At 42.0% G+C, this 26,101-nt stretch overlaps 1 protein-coding gene across 5 annotated transcripts in view; it reads right to left on the bottom strand.

Annotated features, from left to right (window-relative positions):
- dpp6a (dipeptidyl-peptidase 6a) overlaps positions 1–26,101 on the bottom strand; it is a 192,528-nt gene that overhangs the window by 41,671 nt on the left and 124,756 nt on the right. For all 5 annotated transcript variants that reach the window (XM_019266976.2, XM_019266977.2, XM_019266978.2 and 2 more), the window contains 2 exons: positions 11,283–11,397; positions 395–493 (listed from right to left, as the gene is read on the bottom strand). In XM_019266976.2, coding sequence (XP_019122521.1) covers positions 395–493; positions 11,283–11,397 — 214 coding nt within the window. The remainder of the gene's footprint in view (positions 1–394; positions 494–11,282; positions 11,398–26,101) is intronic.

The following is a 26,101-nucleotide window of genomic DNA, read 5'->3' as shown; positions in this document are numbered from 1 at the left end:
ACCAGTTATCATTATTAAACATGGGTTTTAGGCTGTGTCGTGTCACGTGTCAACCAAACTGCTGAATTTGTTCCTTTTTCAGGTCATTTTATCCTGAATGTAACTTCCTTTTCCCTGTGTGAAGAGGATTTTCATTGGCCAACAAGACTATATGAAGGAAAGAGGGTTTTTAAAGTTGCCTATTAAGTTGGTTTTAAGATGCTCTGAGCAAATTTTACCAACTGGGATGCAGACTCTTTATGAAGTTGTTCTGCTGACATGTGGGCAAACAGCTGTGCAGTAAAAAGTGCAAGATTAGTATGTGCAGTATTCCCTTACCTTTCCCCACAACTGAAAAAAAACATCTCTTGTTCTAGCGATGCATGCTTAAGAAGATTTTAATGGAATCACTCACTGCTTATCCATTTGGCGTTGGGGTCGTGAACCTTGAAGTCTTTCCTGAACAGGTCTCCAACGGTCACCTTGCCCTTGAGAGCCAAGCGGTCATCCTCACCTGCCGAAAGAAAAGAACCACAACATCAGCATAAAGCAAACTCAGCATCTCCCAGTGCATCGGTTACAGAAACACTTGGAGGTGTTTATCTTTCCATAACATCCTGGAGTGAGTGGAACAGCAAAAAAAAAAGCTCGCAGCACAAATGTAAGACTTTACAATAACGCCTCTTCAATGAGAAGGTCATAAAACATCGATATAGTATGGGGTCACCCAGGGTCAAACATGTTTCGAGGTCACTATAGGGACAGTGTTAAATCTTCCATTGTTATGGAGACATTGACTTCTCTCCTTGCAGCTTTATGCTTTGTTTACCGTACCATCCTGATCATTACTATGGTAACAGAGGTCAAAAGATCGGGCTGGGTCACCCCCTCGACACAACAGATAGGTGTACGACAAAGTCAGACCACTAAAGTTTGTAGGTGAATTATTATTTATGGACATGGAGTAGTTGTGTTGCTGTGATGAGGGCTTGGGGGGGGACACTGTTCAGATTCAAAACAAACAAACCATTTAGTAACTTTTAATTGTTTGATAGCTGGAGCAGAAACGCAACATTTGGACAATTTATTTTTTAACATTCTTAAAGAAAAAAAAGGTGAAATACCCAAAAAAACACAAAAAAACAAAAAACAAAACAAAGATAAGAATAATTTCACAAGCCCAGACAGAAGATAACATCCACTTCCACATTTTGATCTACAAACGCATCTTAATATTTACCTGCGGGCTGCAACCTTTAAAAGTGTGCAGCTGAGATATGAACAAACGGGTAAAAACAACAAACCAGAAGCTTCGTACGAACTCCCTCAGGCCTTTGATTAACGACTGGTGCAGCTTCAGACGTTGCATATTTACAGCAGATGCCTCCTGCACTTCATTTCGGCCTAATTTCATCCATCAATGCTCATCATATCATCTCCCGCTACATAACATGACTCATTTCACCTCCATATAAACGTGGTGGGAGGATAAAAATATGTCGGGAGACGCCTTTAACGGCTCGTGTGTGTGGACGATGTCTTGTGTATAACACGAGCATTCTCGGCCTTAGGTTTCATTTTTAGTAAGTTTTAATTCAACACCGACTTCGAGATGTTTTGAGGAATCGGACGTCTCCCTGGTGATGGACACGTCGGCTGCTACGAGGATCAAAGCTGTGATATTTCAGCTACAAGTCTGTCTTCCTAATGTGTGATGTTTAATCCCCCTGGCTAAGCCCGTCTATCACTTTACATGTGTGGTAAAAAAAGAATTTTGGCTTCAGCAGCATCAGAAATATGATTTTCTTTAAGACAATGGAGATCAGCAGTAAAGCAGGACAAACAAAAACAGCTTACAGCACAGGCTGCTGGATCGAAACAGTAATTTGATTTCATTTTAATAACCTTTGCTGAACGTTGCACTCTGATCCATCTGTAATAATTTTCTTTATTATGGAACTAATTTGTCTGATGTAGTGGATCTAAATTGTGCTCATAGTACCTTATCTGTTTTTCTCTCTCTGTTTAAACAAAGATTAACAAACTAATGAGCCAATATTATCTGGGTAACTCTGGAAGTGAGATGAGTCTGATCTAAATTGTTTTCTCTCTCGTGTTTATGACTTCAGAACATATGAAAAGCCGAGAGAGTTTTTCTAAAAAGTTTTTCCTCCATCTGTTAAAAAAGGTTTTGGCAGGTGATTTTTTTTGAACATTTGTTGTGGTGTTGTTTTATTGAAGTGTACTACAACTACCACATGTTCTAAACAGGACTAAAAGTATTCATGTTCATTTCTCCATGCTCTCTGTACACGGGGTACAAGATATTGTGTATTAGCAAGTTATGTAAAATCACTTTCATGTCTTACTTTTGGCTAGAAATCTATTTTAATTAGCGCTCAAACTTAAAAATCGAGAAGAAAACAATTCAAATCCGACTTAGAAAATGGATCACACAGAAATCACTACTGCTACCGCAACGACTACATTCAGTATTAAAATTCGAATACCTTCATCAACCTTTGTATAGAAACAGAAATGTCGGCAACATTACAAAAAGGTGAAACAAAAGATACAACAGAAAAAAACAAGGTAAATATTCTTAGGAAGAATAAAGTAAGGAAGTTTTACGAAATGGTCGTAAAGTAGAAAGAAACATACCGTAAAATAAGTTTACAATTACATAATAGTGACAAAATAAATTACTGGAAGAGATACAACTTTTAAAAGGGCGCGCGTGAAACAGTTCAGATTGTAACCAACCGAATACCCCTCGCCTCACCTTCTCCTTGTGAGTTTGAGAAACTACTCAAACTACTATTCCTATTATTCCTACTATAATAACTAATAATAGTTAGCTATTAATTATTGACATTATTATTATTATTACTAGCTATGAAACACAATAATACGATGAGATGAGTACTGAATCCATTTCTGCCGCATTCTGTCAATAGATCCTCCTTAATGTTACTTACTGGACCTTTAAGAGATGTTTTGCTATATTTTTATCCTGTCAAACTGATCTGAGGAAGGAAGTAATGCAGCCACATACAGAAAAGGTTCTCTATAGTTTGTGCAGTGTTGAAAAAGCCTGAGCATCAGTGGGCGGACCATTATGTGACACTTTAACCGTCTATTGAAACCCAGAATAATAAAAATGCTTTTAGGTGAGTTTGAAGATCAGCGAGGCCGGACCGGCCGTGTTGGTTCAGGAAGAAAAAACGCTGGAACTGAACAATCAAAAGACCATACTGATGTTTTTTTTTTTATGTTTATCTGGCAATGAAATTGAATTCACATCACCATTTTTTAAAAAGTATATTGCATTATAGTTTCTCAGACCGGTGAAAGCTTTTGCTCCTTTCCAATCAGCCAGTGGTTTCACTTTGTGTAAGTGAGGCATTATATCTATCCCAGATGTGATCAAGTTGCAGACATATGGTATAATAAGGCTGGTAATGTGGTTGAAAATGTGGTTTGTTTTAAATCCTTTTACATGACGCGTTTAAGTGCTTGTGAGCAGCTCGGATATCAGCGATTTAGAGATTTAGGAAACAGTTTATTCACAGATGTAGGAAAATAAAACCTGGACTATCATTAAGCAACTGCGGCTTTTCTGAAGTGCATAATGTGAATACGAAAGCTTCCCGCATTAAAAAAAGGATGATGTTCGGCAAACCGAATCCAAATTCTCAGATGCTGTGAAGCTTCTCGCAAGCTTGTGCTGGAGTTACCGAGAGTTTTATAAACGGATGAAAACCAGATAATCTTCAAGTCCGTACTGACATCAGGTGGGAGGCAAAGGCTTTAGGAAGTTTAGGAGATGAATTCATCAACCAGGAAGGTAGACAGTGAAACGAACAGCAGTGCTGAAGCTGATGGGCGGACGCCAGCTGCATCCCGTGTGGCACCAGAGAGCTGAAAGTCGTGATGTATTTAGGGCGAAACGGATCCTTACCCTGGTTAAGATTTGAATATTTTTACTATGTGACTCAGATTTTACAGCTCTAATGAAACATACAGAGAACTCGTAACTACTCAGCTATTTGGAGGCACATAGAGGCCGATTTTCCAGCACGTGGGGCAGCCTACATGTCAGGTTTTTTCTTCATTTTAAAAACCCATTTGTGCAATGTTTTCATGCATACTTGGCCATCATACAGCGTACTTTTATGGCTGTATTTTTCAAACTCTGTGCCTGAAAATGGCACTGAAAGAAAAGCCAGAATCTCCACAAAGATATTACAATTCAACCCACGCAAAAGATGAATGCCTGTGCCGAATTTCACGGCAATCCATCCAATAATTCAGTCAAGGCCAAAGCGATCGTCATTACTTTCCCTTTTCCCCAAATGCAATGCTATCAATATGTGCCTGCAACAATAACACAAGCTTTAGCAGGAGTGAAGAGAGAACCATTTCCCAACATGTCATATCATATTCACATTTGCAAACCACTATGAATGATTCACAGTCACAGTGACTGGTCAAACTGGGGCTCGGCATTAATAACACATTGGTAATGGACACGCTGGACCGAGGGGGAGAACTACACCCGTGTTAGTAGGGGAGAGGTTATCTGAAGTGCTACAGCACCACTGAGCCAGAAAGAAGAGCTCCAAACTATGACCACGTCCTCTAATTTGAATCTGACACATGCTTTGATCCGTGCGTCGCAGCTGTCAGAGAAATCATCTTTAAAGAGCGGACGGATGGAAGGACGGGAGGTTCAGACAACGACACTGAACATCCTCCTCTTGTCATGTTAACACCACAGCACATTACTGATAAAAAAATAAATAATTTCATGTCTGGATCAGTGCGAGATTTTCTACAAGTGGAGATCACATGACAGAAAAAATAATACCAAAGATGATTTACGCTTCAATGACAGCTAAATATCTAAAGAGTATGTCAAATATTAATAACGGATCATGGGGAATGAGCTGTGTTATGCTTATTGCATTTCAACTTCAGGCATTGAACTCATTTACATACATTTGAATGGCCAGTAGAGCTGTAATTAAGACTTTTTAAAAATATATTAGTTCATAATTTAGTCTGTAAAACGTCATAAAAATTGTAAAATGCTGCCAGATCCCAGAGCCACAAGTAAGTAGTTTGTTTTGTCTGACCATCACTGTAACTAAAGATAATTTACAAGTACATACATACATTATCTGTAACTGCTTATGCTGGAGCATATCCAGACACTGACACTGAGAGGCGGGGTCAATGAGGATAATGAGGATGCATTAAAAAATATCAGGTGTAAATGAGATCGGCTAGTTTAATATCTTTATACCATATAAAGATATATATCCCATTTTAATACCAGGTGTAAATGAGGTGTTAAATTTTATCCTGCATCCTCTTTTGGATGTCTCCTCGTCCAGGTTGTGAAGTAAAAGGACTGATCAATAAATAATTTCAGTTCACGAGCAGAAAGAAAAAGTGTCGACTGTCTCGGTTTGGTCAAACAGAAGACACTGATTGGTGTTTGGAGTAAAGATGTGAGTAAATACAATTTTGAAATGTCTTTTTCCCTGTTTTCAAAACGGCTGGTAATTGCAAGGACGCAACAATGACTCGCATCACTCTCCGCGTGTGAAAGTCCCAGCTATGTGTGGCATATTGTGCCTAACAGATGGACCGACACCGACTGATCCTCAGTTCCTCCCGGATTTCATCACGGGGGACAAAAACACCTTTGAAGGCATCTGTTTGGTGCATCGCTCGAGTTTGGAGTCTGATTATCAGAGTCACCAGACTGTGCCATAGACTGCAGGGGAACGCAACAGCGCTCGTAAGTTTCAGCCTCTCGTCAGATGGCGAGGTTTAGAGGGAATAAATACTGATTTTATAATCAGTAAAGATTTATGGATTGAACACAGAGGCAATCACTGGAAAAATGAACTCATGAGTTTACATTTAAAGTGACATTTCTTATACACGTAGCTCAATCTCTAATAGGCGAATCCATTTTTAAGCATGTCTTTATCTCAACCTCACAGAGCGCTGTGATCATCGGCACAAACTTTGAAGTAGCCTGACAAAGGCGAACTGTCAGCGGCAGCACGGTCAGCTCACTCCAGCAGTTTATATGCTAATGTGGCACAACCTCTTTTCAACACAATGCAAAAAGGCAGAAGGGAGTTTTGATCGAACACTGAACCCGGCAATTTGTCAGATAATTTGAGGGTCTTTACGTGTCAAGTACAGTAAGTGTGCAGCGTCGACTACAAAGGAAAAGGTAATCTTTCTAATCATACTGCGTTCAGCATACGGGATACTGCTTTAGATACTCGTCACCTGAAAGAAAAACTTGATTTCTGTCACAAGTAGTGCTCTCGTAGCATTATTTCCCAGCTCTAGATGTTCTAAAAACCCAATGTGCACTACCATCTCAGCACCAAACAGCAGTTAGAGACTAGATGGTGAACATAGAGAAAGATTTAGGAGCTGAAGAGCCAAATATTTCCCTCAGGAGTTGGTGGAGACCAAAAACAGAAGCTAAAAGAGAGTTAATATTGGATTTATGTCCACCAGCTGGAGGCAAGTGCACCACCAAATAAATAGATCCAATAACAGTTGTTTATTTCATAACATATTCTCCTCATGAGGTGATATGTCAGTAAATATTTCGCTGCCACCTAGTGGCCAAGAAATTTTAATTGTCGTGGAGAAACCTGAACATGTTACTTGACTGGGATTCTGTGGCACCTTCTTCTAACATCCGATCACCGTCTGGCACGTGTCCTCGACTCGTGTCACGCAGTAATTAAAGTCGGTTTTAAAGGAAAATATAAAGATCCCCACGCTTGGACTGAAAGCGAAAGCCGAACGCCAACAAAACAGAGGATCCGCGTTCTGTTAGAAGTGACAGAGTAAAACCTGCCAAATCCAGCAGAATGTTTGATGAAGCAGAGTTCAGCCAAAAAGGTCATCCCTCCAACTGTGGAGGTATTTCCATTGGCAGGGCTTTTGTGTGTGTGTGTGTGAATTTGGCGGGTTTGACAACCTGCAAAGAGTTTATGGACTCCAGCATTGACGAATGTTACTACTTAGAAAGGGAAGTAGAATAATCTGGGCAGTAAATACATATTTATTCCTGGCTTACAGCCTCGTAAATTGCTTGTACTGTACACAAGTATATGAACTCTGACTGTATATTCTCAGTCATATCCTAAATCTGATTAAAACCAGGCGATGCAATCATGCTCATCCATGTAGAAGACATTGTGCTCATGACGGCTTCATGCAATGATCTCAGTGACTGCTCGCATTCAGCGGCACGGAATGAACGCAACGCGATCCACCCACAGTTTCAATTAACTGTCACGCTGTCAGTCAGCCTGACATCCCTCAGTCTGACGAATACCCAGATGCCAATTGTGAACATCTGACCTAGTTGCATTGATGCAGAGAACAGAGCAACCTCTTAGCAACATGGAGCTATCGGTTACAGCAGGCACAGATTTTCTGAGAAGGAGACGGAAACACACTCGGTGTGTGTGAGTGTGAGAGAACAAAGTGGTTGTCAGGAGCAGTTAGAGACTGGCTGGCTTGTCTGGCAGGGGAGCATCCATCAACAAACCCTCCTAACTGAGTGGAAACAACATGCTATCTCATAACTCCTCACATGAGCTGAACTGGCACAGTTTGCAGCTCGGAGTGAGGTGCCTTTGTTCCCAAAACGTCTCTCCTTGATGTGTAATTACAGCAAAAATAAGTGCTTCTAAATGATTGCACTGATTTAGCATTTTAACAGGAGAATCCTCCCTGAAGCACTTAAACAGTGTTGTGCAAAATGTCAAATGTTTTTTGTCTTCGAGCCCTTGATGACTCATCATCTTTAAAAGCAGTGTTTGTTTAAAAGATTTCTTGAATCGAGATTCATTTGCGTCGATTTTGGTGCAATGACTCGCCTTAACTCCTCCTTACTTTGAAGCTACGAGCAGAGTTTCAAAAGCAGGACCACGCCTCAGCCGTGCCACTTCCGACATTTCTATAAATACCTTCCTAACCTCCTCTTTTTTTATTCCATCCTCTCCTTCCTGCTCTCCACTTGGTCCTGAGGGGGTCTGTCATGCCTGGTGCTATGGCAGATTCCCCACAACTCCAGCAATAAATCGAAGTACAAGAGCTCATGCTTCACTGACAATCTTTTCCGTTTTATTAATACATTATTTAAACGTATCTCCTTGATGGTGAATCCAGATTGGGTCACATGTTCCCCTAGTTGATTTTTGGTCCTCCATATTTCGACTGCCTTTCAGTTTTTATGCAAACCCAGTTCACAGCTATATAGTGTCACACCCTCGGAGATACATACCACAAACATACAAAAGAGGGCAATGGCATACTGTAGCCTCATTACTCGTAGGTTGATCTTAATGAATTGGAGTCTAATAAATGCTTGGCCTTCAGGAGATGGATTCAGGAGGTGCTATCTTGAGTGTGGGCTCCACTACAGGATGCTGGATTTTAGTCTTTCGGACTAAGCTGCTTTTAAGCCTGCTCCTTCCTCTGCAAACTGCTTTACAACCAATCAATGTCATTTTTGATGCCACTGATGCTCTGTACCCCGCCTTAAGCTTTTCATGCATGCGCATGGACGGCCCGGGAAGCCACACTGCTAAATATAACTTACTCCAATTGGAAATAGTTTCTTTGACAAAAAAAGAGTCCTGACTGAACTGCCTTGATAAGATGTTTTTTTGGCAGTGTAAATTCAGTTTTTGACTGATTTACAGCAGATACAGTAGAGGTTTTGATAAGACAGCACATACAGATAAGCATGAGATCAGTTGAGATATCAGTACCTGAGAATCAAGGCAGCCTTGCCACACACTCACTATTTTCTTCACAATCATACAGGGAGGAATTCATCTTAAGAGGCAGAGATAGCAATTTCTCCACAGACAGGAGCCTGAATAGACTCCATTTCCACACAGAATAGAAAGTGATGCACTCTTTGGAGATCATCATCGGTAGTGTGTGAAATACAAAATCCTTTTCAGGGGTTCTTCATAATTTGAATACACAGTTTAGGCAAACCACAGTATTGTTAACTCGGAAAAATATAGTTTATTGATTCTCCTTCCATGTGCATATACACGGCGTACAGAAGAGTTTCTTTTCTTTACTTTTTTTTTTAAAGAACACTAAGTACAATCCAATATCAAACTTCAAGTATTGAGATGTGGGTTGTGCAAAAAAGGTGCTACAGCTGAAAAATGGATGTTGTTCCAAATGCATTCCCAAAATTACAAAACCATCCATTTTCGGCAGCCCAGTCCCAGCTGACTTAGGGCGAGAGTTGGGGTACACCGTGGACAAGTCGCCAGTTCATCACAAGGAACATAGAAACAGACAACTACTCTCACCTACGGGCGATTTAGAGTCCAATGCAAACCTGCATGACCCTTCTTGATGTGAGGCGACAGTGCTCCCAAAATGACAAAACCATGGCCATTGCTATGTTACTACAACAGCCTGTACTTCTCTCAGAAGGCTTTCCGCAAGATTTTGGGATCCGGTTGCTCCCATTCAGCCACAAGACCGTTCGTAAACCCACTGATGTTGGGCAATAAGGCTGGCTCACAGTCCAGTTCCAGTTTATCCCAAAGTTGTTGTGTGTGCACGACACATAGCTTTGTTGAAACAGAAAAAAAAACTGTTGTCACAAAGTTGAAAGCTCGCTAAAGCACCAAAGACCAAACCAGGAAAATTGCCCCAGACCAGCAGCACACAAAGGCATGCAGACAGCGACAGCCCCGATTGAGGTAAATGTTAAAAGTTTAGTTCAGACAATTCTCTCAAGTCTTTCAAGTCAATAAAAATCAACATTTGTTGTGTTCTGAACATCCCAGATTAAAGATGCACGCATATATAATGGATAACCTTTTCCTTTAAGAAATATATTAGACTCCGTACATTCAGGGGATTTAATTAAGAGTTTCTCCCAAATATAATAACTCCAGGAAAGAGTGAAATAAATAAACTTTGCACTAATGAACCACTGTCCTTGAGGAATGATTCATGGAGCTGCACTGTCCCAAAGCTCATCTCGTTTGGCATGGATACCTAATTAATCCACACCAATATTCAAAAACTGCATCGGATGAGGCCAGAGCATATTTTAATATCCCAAAAGCCTCTAAAATACCAAAAGAACAGCCCCTTTGACGGCCAGTCTGCTGGAGGCCTCACAGTTTCTGTATGAACTGGGCTTGTGTCGAGACTTGGAGCGGAACAGTAGTCCTGCTTGAGCACGCAGAGTCGGTGCAGGGAGGGGACGGATTAAGGCTGGGACGCCACCTGCCCGGCCCTCCACTCTCTGCCTGACTCCTGCTGGCTTGCCTTGTTTGGAAGTGGCACATTAAACAGCTCCGGTTCATCTGAGTCCATAACAAACGCCCCGGGACAGGAACAGGTCACAGGCGGGAGGGCGACTAGGCGTTTTTAGGCCTCACTGCTTCGACACCTGCCGCCGCGCCAAGGTGTACACCGGCGATATTTTTACTCCGACACCTGTCTACATCCCGAAGGATTACGTAGAAAAACACTGATTTCTTTTTTTCATAATTGCTGACCCTGCTTTGCCACCACCCCCCCGACATCTGAGGAAACATTACCTGCAATTGTCTTTGACAGAAAATCATAAACAAGGGCGAAATGATTACTGTCTTTGTAAGTGCATTACAGGGCACACACACTGGCAGCTGTATTGACTGATTTGGCTCTGGCAGCGCATAAAACAATATCAAAAGAGCTTTATGAGACTGAATATAAACAGATGGCCTACTGATTAAACTTTCATGTAAATCTGCAAAGAGAATACCTGAAGGTCGGCCTGAAATCAAACTCACGTGCCTTAAAATAACTAAGGGAAATGTCCACAATGTGTGTGTGTGTGTGTGTGTGCAGGGAGAACGGGCTAAGTGAAGGAGACAGATGGAGACTGTGTTTACGAAGAAAGCAGCGTTGCACAAGCTGACTTCAATGAGGTTTACTGACCTTCACTAAATGTGGCCGTTACAGCGACAAAGAGCGCCCATGTGGAAGTTAAACTGTGACATTACAGCGGGCTGGTGACACCGGCGACTTCCACGAGAGCGCCGGACCACACACAAGGACAGAGACAGTGACAAACACGCTATTCGTCTGCACCGTTAGGGGGTGGCGGGGGTGAGATTGATTGCAAAAACCTAAACGGGCATGCTCGTGCATGATAATCAGCGTGTAAACAGAGAGATGTGTGGTGTATGATGTTGTCCTCGTCCTGCGGCGTGTACCTGGTGTCAACAGGATGACGGAGGTGACGATCAACGAGCAGATGACCAGAATGACAAGAAGGGCGATCGCTATTCCCTTCCAGTTCCTCTGCGGAGGGTTACTGCCCACCAGCTCCTGCAAAGAGACACAGAGAGGAGGAGAACGGACGTGGTTAGAGACGGTAAAAGCACCATCCGGGGGAGGGATTTAGATTGTAAGTTATGAACAAAGGATGAGGTCTAAACAGAAGAATATGTGAGACCTGAGGGAAAAAAAGACATATCTGAAGAGGCTGAAGTGGGGAAATAAAAAGAAGAATCACAGGTAGAGTAAATGTGAAAAAAGGAACGACGAGGGCGTGAGTCAAGGACGAACAAGGAGTCAGAGTCGCAGCCTCTCGGTTCTCAAGGAGACACGCCAGCATCAGCAGCAGGAGGAGGAGGAGGAGGCGGGGGGAATTCTTAATGAGCCGAGCATCAGCGGCTATCACCCGCAAACGAATGTGACAGATGAAAATGGAGCCCGCGACACGTTGGTGAATTGCATGCTTGACAACAGCTTGGCAACAGCAGAGAGAAAGCTTCAGGCTTGGGAAAAGGGAGTCGGAGTTATGAGGAACCTTGAGGCGATTTTAGTTTTTTTTTTTTTGCGTGACCGACAAACCCAGAGACAAACGGACTTATTGCGGTTTAATATTGTTATATGTGAAAACAGAATTCTAAAGAATGAATATAGCTCTGGATATAAATTAGGTACAACAGGAGCTTTAGGCTCCTTCCTCATCCCCAAATCGAATAATGTGCAGGGGAAATGCATTTGACACATGGTGATGTGGCTATATAGGTTCAGCAAAAAAAAAAAGAAATCCAATGAGTGCAACGTTTTTACAATATATTACCGTAACCGTACAAGACAGTTCAGTCAGCAGCTATGGATGAACATTGACGTGCTCTAAACTTACAGTACGGAGCTAAATGCACTCAGACTTTCCTCATTTTACAGCTATTCAATGGCAAAGTGTGCAGGTAGAGTTCTGCACCTCGCTTCATATGAGCTACAATAAGTGCGGCGTGTTTTGTTCTCATGATAATAACCATACTAATGCTGAAAATGTGACTGAAATATAGTACGACAAGACCGTTCAAGACCAGTTATCTTTCTGGTCACCAGACAAGTGGAATATTCAACATATATCTTTAGTTATATATTAGCAGTTTTAGTCTCCACCAAACCCTGAGGAAAATATCCTGCTACGTGTTCACATTTCTCCAATAACTAGTTGCTAATTTTGTGCTTGGCAGGTAGCAGCTGCTTCTTTAGCAGTTATTAACCAAAATGTTACTGCTACAAACTAATTAAAATCTCTGTATAGGAGAAAACCGTGGAGTTTTGTGGGTTGGTCATTATGAAAAAGAAGAAGAAGATATACTTTATTAATCCCTCAATGGGAAAATTCTTTTTTCACTCTATTTTATTTTTTTACATGCATTTTAACCCGGACACACATGCAGTACAAGGGCATAGACATGCAAATGTGGAGAGAGATGGTGGAGTGATGGGCAGCCAGCCAGCCCAGCGAGGAGTTGGGTGGGGTTGGTGCCTTGCTCAAGGGCACCTCGGCAGTGCCCAGGAGGTGAACTGGTACCTCTCCAGCTACCAGTCCACCTTCCATATTTTTGGTCCATGTGGGACTTGAACCAGCCACCCTGCGGTTCCCAAGCCAAGTCCCTATGGGCTGAGCTACTGCCGCCCCCACTTTGAACACGTCTGAAATCTTCAAACTCATTTCAAAACATACAAGAAACCATGGCAGAGACGCCAAAATTGAGGCTACGTGCAACTGTATTACTGTAGATAACGGATAGCGGATAAAGCATCCAGAGAGAAAATGTTCGACTTCTAAGACAAAAAGCATCCCTGAAGGATTTTCCACCTCACACCCGTGGACACTACCATGCTGATGAACCAGCGCCAGAACCACAACCAAGAAAGACGTGCACAGAAAAGGATCCAAAGCCTGAACAGTTAGTGAAGGATTAATAAGTTCTTAATTAGTTTATGGAGGATAAAAAGAGCGAGACAGAGCGTGTGCTTCGGGGACCTGTGGCTAGAGCGTTAATGAATACGCGCTAAAGCTTTAATGACGCTCGATGGCTGAGCTATGAAGCAAACCCTTTAGTGACCTTATTCCCACCTTAATTGAAAGAAGGCCGAGACATCATTAGCCTACAGATAAGACCAATCGGGGCTATTTACCAGACTGCCCATTACGGACATTCATTAGAGCAGGAATCAGTTAGTTAGCTGTATCGCCATACTGCAGAGCCGCGACAGCCACCAGGCACAGCAGCCCGGTCAGAGACAAGAAGAATATGTAATATGTTTATTGAGTTTGAGTGCAGATGACTGATCTGCTTTCAGTGAGAGGGATTCGAGAAGCTTACGACAGAATGGAGAGGGTAAACATGATGAGTTTGGAAGAGGCGCTGCTTCCTGAGAGTTATTGCACCACTGTGATTTCCTATTTTAAAGTTGTATGAACTTATAAACAAGCAGCTTCTGTTATAAAAATAGGATTAGGATTATACTGGGGTGCATATACATCGTGTTTGTGTGTCCTGTCTTTTTCCTGTCTTTGTTCGGCCTCTGATTTACTGAGGCTGGCAGGGAGAGACAATTATAAATTAGTAGTACAAGGACAGGAGAGACAGGCTAGGGGAAAACCATGTGGATATGAAATATAGTGCTCATTCTTGAGCAGTAAACCAAAAAAAAAGGAATGTTATGATGTTATCTGTATTGGTGGGGAGATGTCCGAGACAGCTTATTTTTAAAAAATGAATAAAAAACCAATGGTTAGAGCTCCTCGAGGAGCCTTTTCTCTGTAACCCCTTCTGTGTGTTGCACTGTTAAACGCTCCTTCTTGTACAAGAATAATAAATTCAGCTTAAACTTTGATACTTTGAATCCAGTCCTCCTTATTAAAGAGTTTTTCTTTAAAATTCCCGTAACAGTTTCAATCATATTTTAATAAAAAATTACCTTTTACATATGTAGCCATCATAATTCGTTTAACCTTCAGTCAGATCAATTATGTTTTTTCAGTTAACTGGCTGGAGATATATATATATACGTGTAAATACTTTAGATGTCAAGATCAGCAGATTTATAATGCATTTCAACTTGGAACAAAAGAAAACAAACTTTTCTATAGTTGCCAAAATCTGACACAACCTGAATGCAAAGTGATTTATTGCTGCCAACTGCGACGTCTGCTTTGTACAAGGCCGTTAGCAGGAACACCACAGAATTTTAAGATCGGATATTGGATAAGTTTCTCAAAAAAACAAAACAAAAAAAAAAAGCTTTCTGGGAATGTGAACCTTGTACCAGATATTTTTTTTTTAAACCTTGAAATAGTTCGGACTCTGTCATCTAACATTTGTCAATACAGGAAATGAACAGGATTTCTTTTTGCTGAACGCCGGACCAGACAAAATTTAACAGCTAGTTCGTGCCCACAAAACAAAACAGAACCACCAGGCGACGGGTTGAGCTGCAACAAAAGATGAGCTCCAGCTCATTAAAACTAAAGAATGTCAACATTTGTACAAAATTCAAAAAAAAGTCTCCAACAGTGATCGGGGCAGATTATTGCCAAATGAACGGATCTATAAACAACAAAAGTCCACTCAGTCGTCTCTCATCATCAACAGATAAAGAACACAATTGTGGTTGATGAGCTGACAGTCCACAACGTGATTTACTCTCTCTGACTCTATGCTGAGCTGTTCTCTCTGGAACAATCTTTATTTTATTTCCCGCGCACAAGTGAAAATCCTATACTGGAGCTTTTTATGAGAGAGAGAGAGAGTGTGGCATGAAGCCCACTGCTGGTTGTTGTTGTGGATACAGTACGCAGAGGGATTTACATTATGGAAAATGGTGACAAAATTATAGAAGAAGCGGCTCTGGCGGAGAGGAGCTCCTTACAGGGGATAATGGGATGTAAAGTGAACATGACAGAGTCGCTCGCTGTGTGTGAGGCACAATAAAAGACAAGGCAGAAATCCTCACGCGATGCTGAGCGATGACTGTTTATGGGTTCAATGTAAATCTGTGGGTAACACAATCTAAAGCTGGGCGTGATTCCATCGCAGCGTGTTAAATTTAACAATCGCATCTACAGTACAGTGTGTGTGTTGTGTGTGCAGACTACAGGACAACCTAAACTAAAGCAGGGCTCTCTCAAGAATCGAGGCGGCTGCTCAGTGACGCATCGAAATCGAAGTCAAACAACTCGTTTCCAGGTCGCCCAAACTTTCCGCACTGTTGTGGAAGTGTTGCCGTCCAGTAGAGGGAAGACAGATGTTCAGTGGACTGCCCGATGACAGGAAACGCTAAGCTCTACAACTATAGAACAAGCCAACATATACACACTCTCGCACACACACACTACACGCTACAAGTCGGCAGCAGCTGTAATTCCTTCTCCTGTTTTCTCTCCAAGTTCTGCAACAGTGCTGAAAGATCTATAGCACTGTTACAATGACTAAAGAGTCGATGTCAAACAGCATTTCCATAGAGATCAGCGTCTCAGCGGGGACGTATTGACATTGGAAACTATCCAAAAAAATAAATAAAAAATACTCCCTCCCTCTCACAGAGCCAACTTGCGAGGATCTATAACTCACTCGGGCTGAAGCGTACGAATAATTGGATCCCAAAACAATTCAGCCAAAAAGAGAGAACCCACACACAGAGAAATGATGTCACCTCTTTGCCTTTCTCTGGCTTGGTAACCTCTCGTACCCCTTCCCGATCGCGCCTCTCTGATCTGTAATCCTAACAATGATTGGACTAATTACCTACACCTTATGTGCCGGAGTAATGATGCGGTGATCACAAGTGGTAGAAGAGAGATGAGGTATGAAATGAGCGGTGTGGAGACAGACATCGAGAGCTGTAGTAAATAAATAACATGTTTGGAGGCTGAAGGAAAATGTACTGACAGGAGAGCCTGAAGCGTGACCACAACATGACAGAGACAAAAAAAAGTATGGATCCAGGTCCAAGAGAGATGCCGGTGTTTTCTTGTCCACGGTATAAGCTGTCATGTTTAAATCCGCAGAGCATGCACAGGAATCATCAGCGTTGATTCCACCCGGGGAGAACGTAAAATGACGTCTCTCAAAGTTAATCCAGCAGTTTGGAGAACACGGAGACGTTTCATGTCTCTGAATGGACGAGCGACTGTTACTTTACTTTTTTCCTCATTTAAAAAAAGAACCCAGAAATCACTGGTGCACTTGTTTGTTAGGTTTTTTTTTTTCCATTTGTTGGACAAAAGGAAAAAAAGTCTGAAAGAGTTTCAGAAGCAACAGCTTGTGCATATTCATTCATTCAGTCCTGATCTCTTAGGACCACCTGTCGGCTAAAAAAAAACAAACAGTAATTCACTTTTTTCATTCTCATTATTGCATATTATTATAATTTTTTTTTTTTTTTTTAAGTGATGATCTCTAACACGGTGAGTTTTCAAAACACTTGTCCTACAGGCTGTTACCTCAACATGAAAAGCCATTCAGCTGCTTCAGCTCATTCGAAATGCAGCCGCCCACATCTCGACTAGGCAAGGGCATCGGTGCCTTGCATAATAAAGTAACACAAAAGAAATGCTGTCTCTTTGTCCGCGCATTATATGCGGCTGATGTTCCATTCTGGTGTCTTTTAATGAGAATATAAACTGTATAAAAATAAGACATGGTGCAGGAAGTACTTGTTTTTTTTGGGTTTAGCCTTCGAGTGCTGTGCTGCATACAGCCCCTACAATGCAGTCAGGCATTGTAGGGGCAAAGCAAAGCACCACTCACAGCTGCTCAGATGATCAACATTGTCCAACTCTTTGTTTCTCTTCTGCATCAGAACGGCCCGATAGCCAGAGGACACTATTAACCCTTTACAGGGCAGTATATCATTGAAGTTATTGGTGGATATAAGAAGAATTCTTTTTCTTTTTTGACTTTTTAGGCTGCAAGACAAGTCAAAGAAGTTACCATGTACGGTCACTCGCCTGCCTGAGATGAAAAAAATCCCCCAAAATATGTGTGTTATGGAATTTTCTATCCTTAGGTCACACGAGGTCACGTGTGGGCCTTGAGGTCCTCAGCAGTATTAGTTGTTGGCTTTGGTTGAGAACAGTAGGTGCCAGTCTCAACACTGTGGTGGCCAGGGTCGAAGAGACCTGTTGCTGCCATAATAGATAGCTGCCGTTGACGTTTCAATCTGCATAAACAGACATCTGTGTCTCCAGACTAGAATATGCTGACAATAACACCTCCATGGGTAAAGACATTCTCTTTGACTAATTCTAGGCGTGTAGTATTTGTGGTGTTATCTTGGGGTTTAAAGTCGATCCACCAGGATGAGTTGGGCAGAATGTGAGACCGACTCAGGCACTTCTGATGAACTTTGAGAGTGTCTCTAATTGTCCTTGGGCCAAGCATCAATAAATAATACAGCATAAGACATCAGAGGCTGCTGAACACTTTCTTCCCTCCTGACCTCACCATTGACCTTTTGACTTCAACAATTTCTCCACAACAATGTGGAACATTTATTTCCAAATCAACAATCAGACAAAAAAATATCACACACGTGATAGATTGCAGAAAATGTTGGAGAAAGTCTCCTCCTCCACCGAGAGACGTGGGGACCCTTTTTAAAGCCAGTGGAAGTTACTGTAGACAGTTCCTTTGCCTGATAAAGGGTTAACACACGTGTTGATTGGCACCAAAGAAATAAGAATCCAATTTTTTTATTTGCCTCTTTTCAGTGTGATCTAAATGGATCAACAGTCGAAGGAGTTTGAAGGGAGAAAAACTAGACTTGGAAGGAGGAAAGCTGGGTGTAATGTGAGTAACTGCTCCATTTGCGCTCGCTTTATGGGGACGCTAAACTGGAAACGGACGCTTCCATTGCCGCTTTAATAGCTCAGACTCTGTCTGGTGTGAGGGCTGTGTGCGCTCTCTCCCCGAGGATGAAATCATAACGCCTTTGGGCTCCAGCATTAGCGATGGTATAGGTCATTAATTCTGATTCTCAATGAATACATTAAAGCTATAGCATAAGGGTATCTGTTATCCGAGGGGGGCCTCCGTGCACAATTGCACACGTGCATGTCTGCATATTTTCCAGCAGTTTAATTATACAGTACAGAAAGTTAATAGCGTTACCAAAAATACCACATTGTCATTAGGCATGCATCATAATGCACTGATAGCAGAATGCTATTGTGAGATGTAGGGGTGGAGGGGAAGGAGGAGCTGCTATAAAGCCTGAAAACATCACGGAGATGCAGAGAGGAGAGGAGGGGAGGGGAAAGACAACAGACTGCAGCAGAGAGCGGCTAAAAGCAAACAGAATGTGACGAGTCAGCCCGGCTTTTAATTTGTGCACTTATCCAAAGATAAGCGAGTCGAGTCAGTTCGCTCGCTGACATTTTGATAGACGCGAGACGACAGAAACAAGCGGGCCCACTAAGTGGATCAAACCTGTAAGCTCCGGGGCCGGACACATGCAAATCATAAGATAATGAGGATGATGTCGCTAAGCACGACGGGTCTGATGTCTGATGTCTGACTGATGAGACATTTATAAAATATTTAGTTAACACTTATCCTTAAAGAAGAAGAAGAAGCTCAGAGCTGTGACACCAGGGTCGACAGAAACATTCGAAATTAAAGAGGCGTGAAGTTATTCAAGACTGAAGCGCTTTCAATCAAAGAAAACAGAAGCAACCCTGACAATAATCCGGCATGACTCTCAGGAGTGATAGATTATAACACAAGTTGACACAGGTTGCAAACGTGCAGCGGAAAGGTGCAAAGAAAGCCCAAAGAAAAACGAATCATCAATAATTCTATACACGCTTCACGATAGTAGTTTTAATTACTGCGCTGACCTCCCTTCCACGCTGTACTAAAACTTCTCAGAGACAGTGAAGGTGCCATTTTTAATGCAGAGATGTGATTTTAATCCTCAAATCGAGGGATTTACAATCTCGGCTTCTTTCGTCCTGCTCAAACGGACTTAAAAATATGAGCAGATTAATCTCAAATCCAAATCCTCTCCTCTATTGTTTAAGTGGCTTTAAGTGTAGATGGATTTTCTCTTATGCTGCTCTTCTCTCTCAGACTTTTTTCAGCCTTTTTGAATAAAAAAAAAAAATTCCAGTTTTGTGCTTCACAGGTCAAAGAAACCCATCAACGCTGCATCCGAACCCGTTCGGATAATCTTGTTGTCATGCGACGACGCGCGGCGGTAGGACTCCACATAAACAAGTCGTCTTATTTGTTGCTCACGGCAGGAGAACTAATTTCCAACTGGCCGGTGTGTCTATATATATGTGTGTGTGTGTGTGTGTGTGAGTGTGTGTGAGTGTGTGTGAGTGTTTTTTCCTTCCACCTGGTTTGTTTGATTTGCGAGTGAATCTCTTCCAGTCCATTAGAGAGATGTTGGGAGGGCGCCACCGCCGGCTGACCTCTCTCTGCAGAGTTTGCACTAAATCACATCTCTGTAAAATACCATATAACACCTACAGCCAGAGGAAGAGTCAGTGTGTATGGCAACACAGCTGCTGAAACACTGTAGGAAAGAACCTAAAGGGATGTTTCTTCTTCCGATGCAGGGCACACTTTGACGTGATCTGCATGCGATGAACCTGGAATCTGATTTATGGCATCAGACAAAACCCTAGAGCTCATCACCAGCCCCATAACTGATAATATATGTAGTTTATGTATGATTTCTAATGCAGCTGTACAACAAAATGCCCATTTACATGCAGGCGCACATTCTCTCGAGGCAATTAATCACATCTATTGTGTATCATTCCCCTCATCGCTATGGAAACACTGCAGATGATTAGGGGTTCTCAGTGGTGAGCGTCCCCTATAGCTGTAGCTCTTCTGCTCGGTGGACATGCATTATGACATTGCTGAACAAGTGATGAGGCAAAGAAAAAACAGTGTTTCCTGCCCCTCTCATGGATAATGCATGAAGGCAAATGCGTTTTGTAAGTCTTAACTTGCAAGTCTTCTCGTTATGAAAACAAGAACAATGCAGAATACAGCCAGGATTTCTCCTGGTTTCATCACTTTTTCCTGTGGCAGCGAGTGTCTGCACATCTGTCAAAGGGAGAGACAAAACGCATCCGCGATTGTTTCCGCGGCTCTGCTAAATCAAAGACTTTACCCTTCATCTCTTAATTTTCGTCAGAACATGCGAGTACGCGGCAAAGACGGGCGACTGCCGAAAGAGGGATGAACCGTGGCGGTCATCCTTCTGTGACGCTTTAATGTCTATTCAAAAAGTACAGTAGCACCAGGAAATGTTCCAGCATACCATTAGCCGAGTATCTGAAGCCATATACACCCCCCCCCACTGTGTGCAAATGTGTGATGTGCTGACTCCGTGAAGCTCCGGCAAGTCCCAGACCTCTGACTTAAATTGGATCTGTATGGATTGCCAGTGACACACTCTAAAATAAGCTGAAGTCAATAGCTTTCACAGCCTTTTTCTGTCACAGGACACTTTAGAAAGCAAAGCGGAAGTGTTCAATGACAGTAAATGTGTGTAAGGAAATCAACTATAGGCCGTTTGTACATGTACAAACTCTGCAGAGTTAATCTAACCCATGCATCAATCTTTTTTGGGGTGTACTTTAATTCACGAATGTATGTAATTAGTGGGAAATCCTGTCAGTTTCAGCCAAGTTGTGCAAAGAGTGTTCAGTCGCTACCAAATCAATCAAGTAGGCACTCAAGAAACAAACAACCACATGTGAGAAATGTAAAACTGCTCGCTGGAAGTGTCTCTACTTCATTCAATCAGAGATGTATAAAGTACTGGAGTAAAGGAGTGGAGTAGAAGTACAAGTGCTATATCAAAAAACTGACTTGAGTAGAAGTTGAAGTGTTCGTTAAACACCATACTTAAGTAAAAGTACTAAAGTATTCAAAATGTTTTGTACTTAAGTATTGCAAGTAGCAGTATGTAAAAAAAAATGCTACTTAAGTACTGAAAGTAAAAGTACAAGTAAAAGTAAAAGTAGAAGTACTGTTGTTTATATTATTTCAAATATTTATTAAGGCACAACTTCTAATGTTACAGTGTTACAATGTTCATGGTAGAGTTCTATGATTTCCCATGGTCTGTGAATGCGAGAGCGAGGGGGCGGGGCAGCAGGTGAGAGAGCGCACCTGGGTGTCAGGTGTATGACGTACGGCGCACGAGCGAGGTTGATGTGAGACCGGCCGACGGTCACTGAGTCCTGTCACCAAACCGTTAAATGAAAATAACTGTAATAATAAATATTAAATGCAGTTTAACGTCTCGTCATTCATCACGCGTCTTGCTGGACGCTACAATAGTAACGAGTAACGATTCAGCACATGAAAAATGTATCGGAGTAAAAGTAATAAATTCATTAAAAATATGTAGTGCAGTAAAAGTGGAAGTTGGGGGGAAAAATAATACTCCAAAAAAGTACAGATACTGCATTTTAGTACTTAAGTAGTTCCACTTCGTTACTATACATCTCTACATTCAATCAACATATTTTTGTTTTGAGTTGTTTTTGAATTATCAAATGACAAAACATAAATGATCAAGAAAGTACACAATCGTCCCCGTGTCCTAATAATATTCGTGACACTGCAGTTAATTGCAGATGAAAGCATTCCTCCAGATCGTTGTACCCATGACTCATCAAAAAGAAAAAGGTAACAGAACTATGACACATGCATAACCAACAATATGTCTAGTCATCTAATAGCAGCGTCTTTCAACCACTTCTCTAAAGGCAGACCTCGGTTCAGGCCGTGGCTCTTCATTTGGATTTAAAACTAGAGCACAGGAAAAAAAAAGTAACCTTTCATCTGTAATGATCTGTTCTGTAATGCGTAAAGACAACAGTCCGTGTCTCGAACTCCATCGGGGAGCTCTGCTGTGTCTGACTCATGCTGACCACGATGCTCTCTGTGCTCTGTTATTAGTTATTGTTCTCTTTCAAAATAAGAAGAGGGGAAAAAAAAACTAGAGAGCTGTGCTGAATGGATAATTATAGATTTGGACATTTTCGATGGATGAAAGCTGTTTGCATATTTTGTAAAAGTAACATTAGCTTTTCACTCAAGTGCGGCAGCGGTGCACCGCAGATGAACACAACATGGCTAATTTGGCAAAGTATTTTCCTACGTGGGTTGAAAAATTTATCTGAACAAATTAGAATACTCCAGATTCAGCAGAAGTTTTTTACTAAGAGGTTTGCAGCTATTGTTTGGTACAGACACCTTTGCTTCTGAGAGGTGAAGGTCAACAGGACAGCAGCCAACCTTCTCTAACTTCTACTCGAAGATCAGTTACCATAAAACTCTGCAGGTTACTTGAATTTTATGAGATGCTTGTTGCTGTTCGTGGCTCACTTGACAAGGTCAAACAGTCTGTAAAGTGTTTTGCATTGCTGAAACTTTCCGACCAGCCAGAAACTAACTAGAACATCATCTGAGCCGCCGTGGGGGGAAAAGGAGAGTTGTGGAGAATACAGAAGACCAGAGAGAGAGAGAGGGAGGGAGGGGAGGCAGAAGGCAGAGAGAAAGCCGGGGCAGCGGGAAGATTTCACTGCAGAGCAAAGCAAAGCAAAGCAAAGCAAAGCAAAGCAAAGCAAAGCATGTCCCTCGGCCCACACCCAGAGCGATTGGTATTCAATGCGGCCGGGCGGCAGTGCCAGTGAGTGGCTGCATCTCTCGGGAACATTAAGAATTGAAAAGTATCTTTCCTACTGTTCTTATCTATCAGCCTTCATTCCATAAGGCACACTTCGTCGTGCCACTCAGGCAAAATAAATTGCCGTCATGGAAACAATATGCACCCGGGCCAGACGAGCTCTCGCTTCCTGGAAATGAAATGCCCCAACAACCCACTGCTTCCAGGCGCAGGGGTCTAATAAAAAGAGGCTGCTGCTCCTGTTGATGTTTACCCAGGCTAATGTATTCTGGCCTGCTGTTATTTTATCGCTTTCTCCGACAAAAATATGAACATTCATGTAGAAAGAATAGACTCCCAGCCTCTTATCGCTGGCATAACGTTTGGCTGAAGTGCTCTCACGATGAAAAATGTCTGATAGTTAAGAGCTTTTTTTCTTTTTTTTATAAAATAAGTCAAATCACCTGATTTCACCTCTCCTGCATTGAAATAAAAACACTCGGGGCAGCTGTTTCACTTGCAAACACAGTCACTGTCGCTCTGCGTGAGACGGAAGAAGAAGCAGGACATTTGATGGGTGCTTTCATGTATTATGAACACCACAGCACCACTGACTGCCTGGCGGATGTTGAAATACACTCTCCATAAAAGCCCAGAGGACTCCAGACAAAAAAAAGAAATCATTTGGAATAATATATCAAAATCTGTGATCAATCCCCCCCCCCCAAAAAAAAAAAAAATCCTTGAGACGTTTCCATCCGTTCATCTAATTTGTTTGTGTGGTCTCTTGCATCTCCATGGCAACCCCTAAAACCCATAACAAATGTAATAATAATAATAATTCACCACTTACACTCTCTCTCTCTCTCTCTCTCTCTCTCTCTTTCTCTCTCTGGCCACCTGTTGTTACCGCCGCAATTGTTCATGCCATTCAGCCGGAAAGTGGAGAACGTGCTTTGCATGCGAGAGCGGCCGCTGAATGACTTAACAGTGACTGTTAAATTACTACACTAAAACAATGCCGCATTTATTTAATAATTGGTGATTAAGGATTTTGTGTCCAACATCCACTTCAACGTATTACACGAGCCCTGGCTGTGTGTGTGTGTGTGCTACAGGTTATTACCGTGACAACTGCGGCATGAATATACCACACAAAGTGCTTTTCTTATATGCAATATGTCTGTAGGTAGATGTTCATGTGTTCTCTGAAAAAAAAGAAAACTATTCAGGCTTTGTTATTGAATCCCTGATCGCCTAGCAACCCCCGTCTAATGCCGTAATGGTCCAGTGAACAAGTAGCTGTGTACAAATAACAGCAATACAAGGTCATTTCAGTTATTTTATAACCGAGGCATTCGCAAACACCATCAGCTGTACCGTTAACATGAGTTGTGACAAGATGTGATACATATGGCAGGGCTGTAATATGCTCTGAAAGCACCTTATAGAGCAAACAGGTAATTATCGTGTCCATTTCAGGCTCTGCCGTGATATCTACGCGACTTTTGTGTGATACGCACACTCGTCGTTGGTCAAAAGTTCAACGGCAATATCTATTTTATGCGTTTCCACCTCTTACTAAAGAAGCACTCGCCCCTTATAGAAATGGTTGAAAGCGTCTTTTGTGTATAACTTCAATGGCGTGAGAACCTCAGCAGAAAACCAATATTACCATCTCAGGCAAAAAAAAAAAGAAAGAACATATTTCTTTGTAATCTGGGTGAATCAACTCTTTTTCATGCTGCCCGTAAAGTTGGTGACCTTGCTGAGAAGTTGGAGGCTTGCTGCTCTTCATTTAACAGCTTAACTACTGTTTTATTTACTACCTGCGATATTTAAAATCGCTGCGCTTAGACAAATGTCTGATCTTAATTAAACCCCCCCCTCTTATGTTTGGCCATGTTTTAAAGTGTAGCAGATACAGCTGCAGGTGACTGAACAGTTAACAGCACGACTCACATCAATTAGATACAATTACAACCTGTCTGTGCTACCTCGATTCTTGTCAATCCCTCGTGTATAGGTAGCTAATTTAAATTCAGCACAGTCGTGGCAGACTCCACCACTAACAATGAATAAACACTACGTATGTGTACATACAGTAGCTACTGCTGAACTCATGTTGTCCATAAATAATACCAAACATGCAGGTTAATGTCATAAATAATGAAGGATTACAACTTTAAAATGAATCCGTGTTGTCATCCACCTGAATATCCACATTCAAGAGGATGTTTCACCCCCAAAAAGTCAAAGCTACAGGGGGGAAATGGTGGACAGTGGAGGTGGACACTGACGGAAACATGATCTCTCTGCTCCTCTGTGCCCGAAGGGTTTTTGCCAGTCCACCCAGTCCCTGGATACATGCTGTTTGGAGGTTGACAGCTCATCAAGTTTTCAGGGCATGAACCTGAGCACCAACTGAGGGGGAAAGGCGCAGGACTACAGATGTGCTTACTGTTGCCACAAGGTGAAAAGTTGTGTAAATTTGAATTTACAAAAGCATTTTTTCTTCTTCCCCCACTTTGGTAAGTCTTGTTTGAATTCATTGGAACATTACACAAATAATGCCAAGGTTGTGTTTTCCTGGAAAGATGCGAGTATTAAAAAACTCTTGCAGGCTCTAGTCTGTTTCGGTTTGCATCAGTTAGAACAGGCTTGCAGAAATGATGCGTTTGTTTCCACAGAGGAAAAAAAAAAAAGTCTGTAGAAACTTCTCAAACCACTCCTGCAGCAAAATCCAATTGTTGGTCCATCTGTTTGCTCAGCATGTTCCAAACATTGTAGTTTCTTTTTTCTTTTTTCCCCCAAATAAGTCTAAACACTGCTTCGTTCTTAATCCCCATGCACCATCCTATCCATCTCATGGAGGGAGGGTTCTGCCAGCTCATTTATTGGCTACCTAAACAAAATCTACCTGGTAGTAATAACCAGCTGTCTCGAGTCTGGTGTTTTGCTTTGAGTGATGTGCTCAGGAGCCAATCGGTAAACGGTTCAAACCAGTAGAAGTTGAAGGCAGGTAGGCAGCCAGTGAGAGATTCTGGCCAATGGTAAAGCAGGAGGCGGGACC

Source organism: Larimichthys crocea, chromosome XXIII, assembly GCF_000972845.2.
Source record: "Larimichthys crocea isolate SSNF chromosome XXIII, L_crocea_2.0, whole genome shotgun sequence".
In the NCBI taxonomy this organism is placed as follows: Eukaryota; Metazoa; Chordata; class Actinopteri; family Sciaenidae; genus Larimichthys; species Larimichthys crocea.
This window is presented reverse-complemented; position numbering and strand designations above follow the sequence as displayed.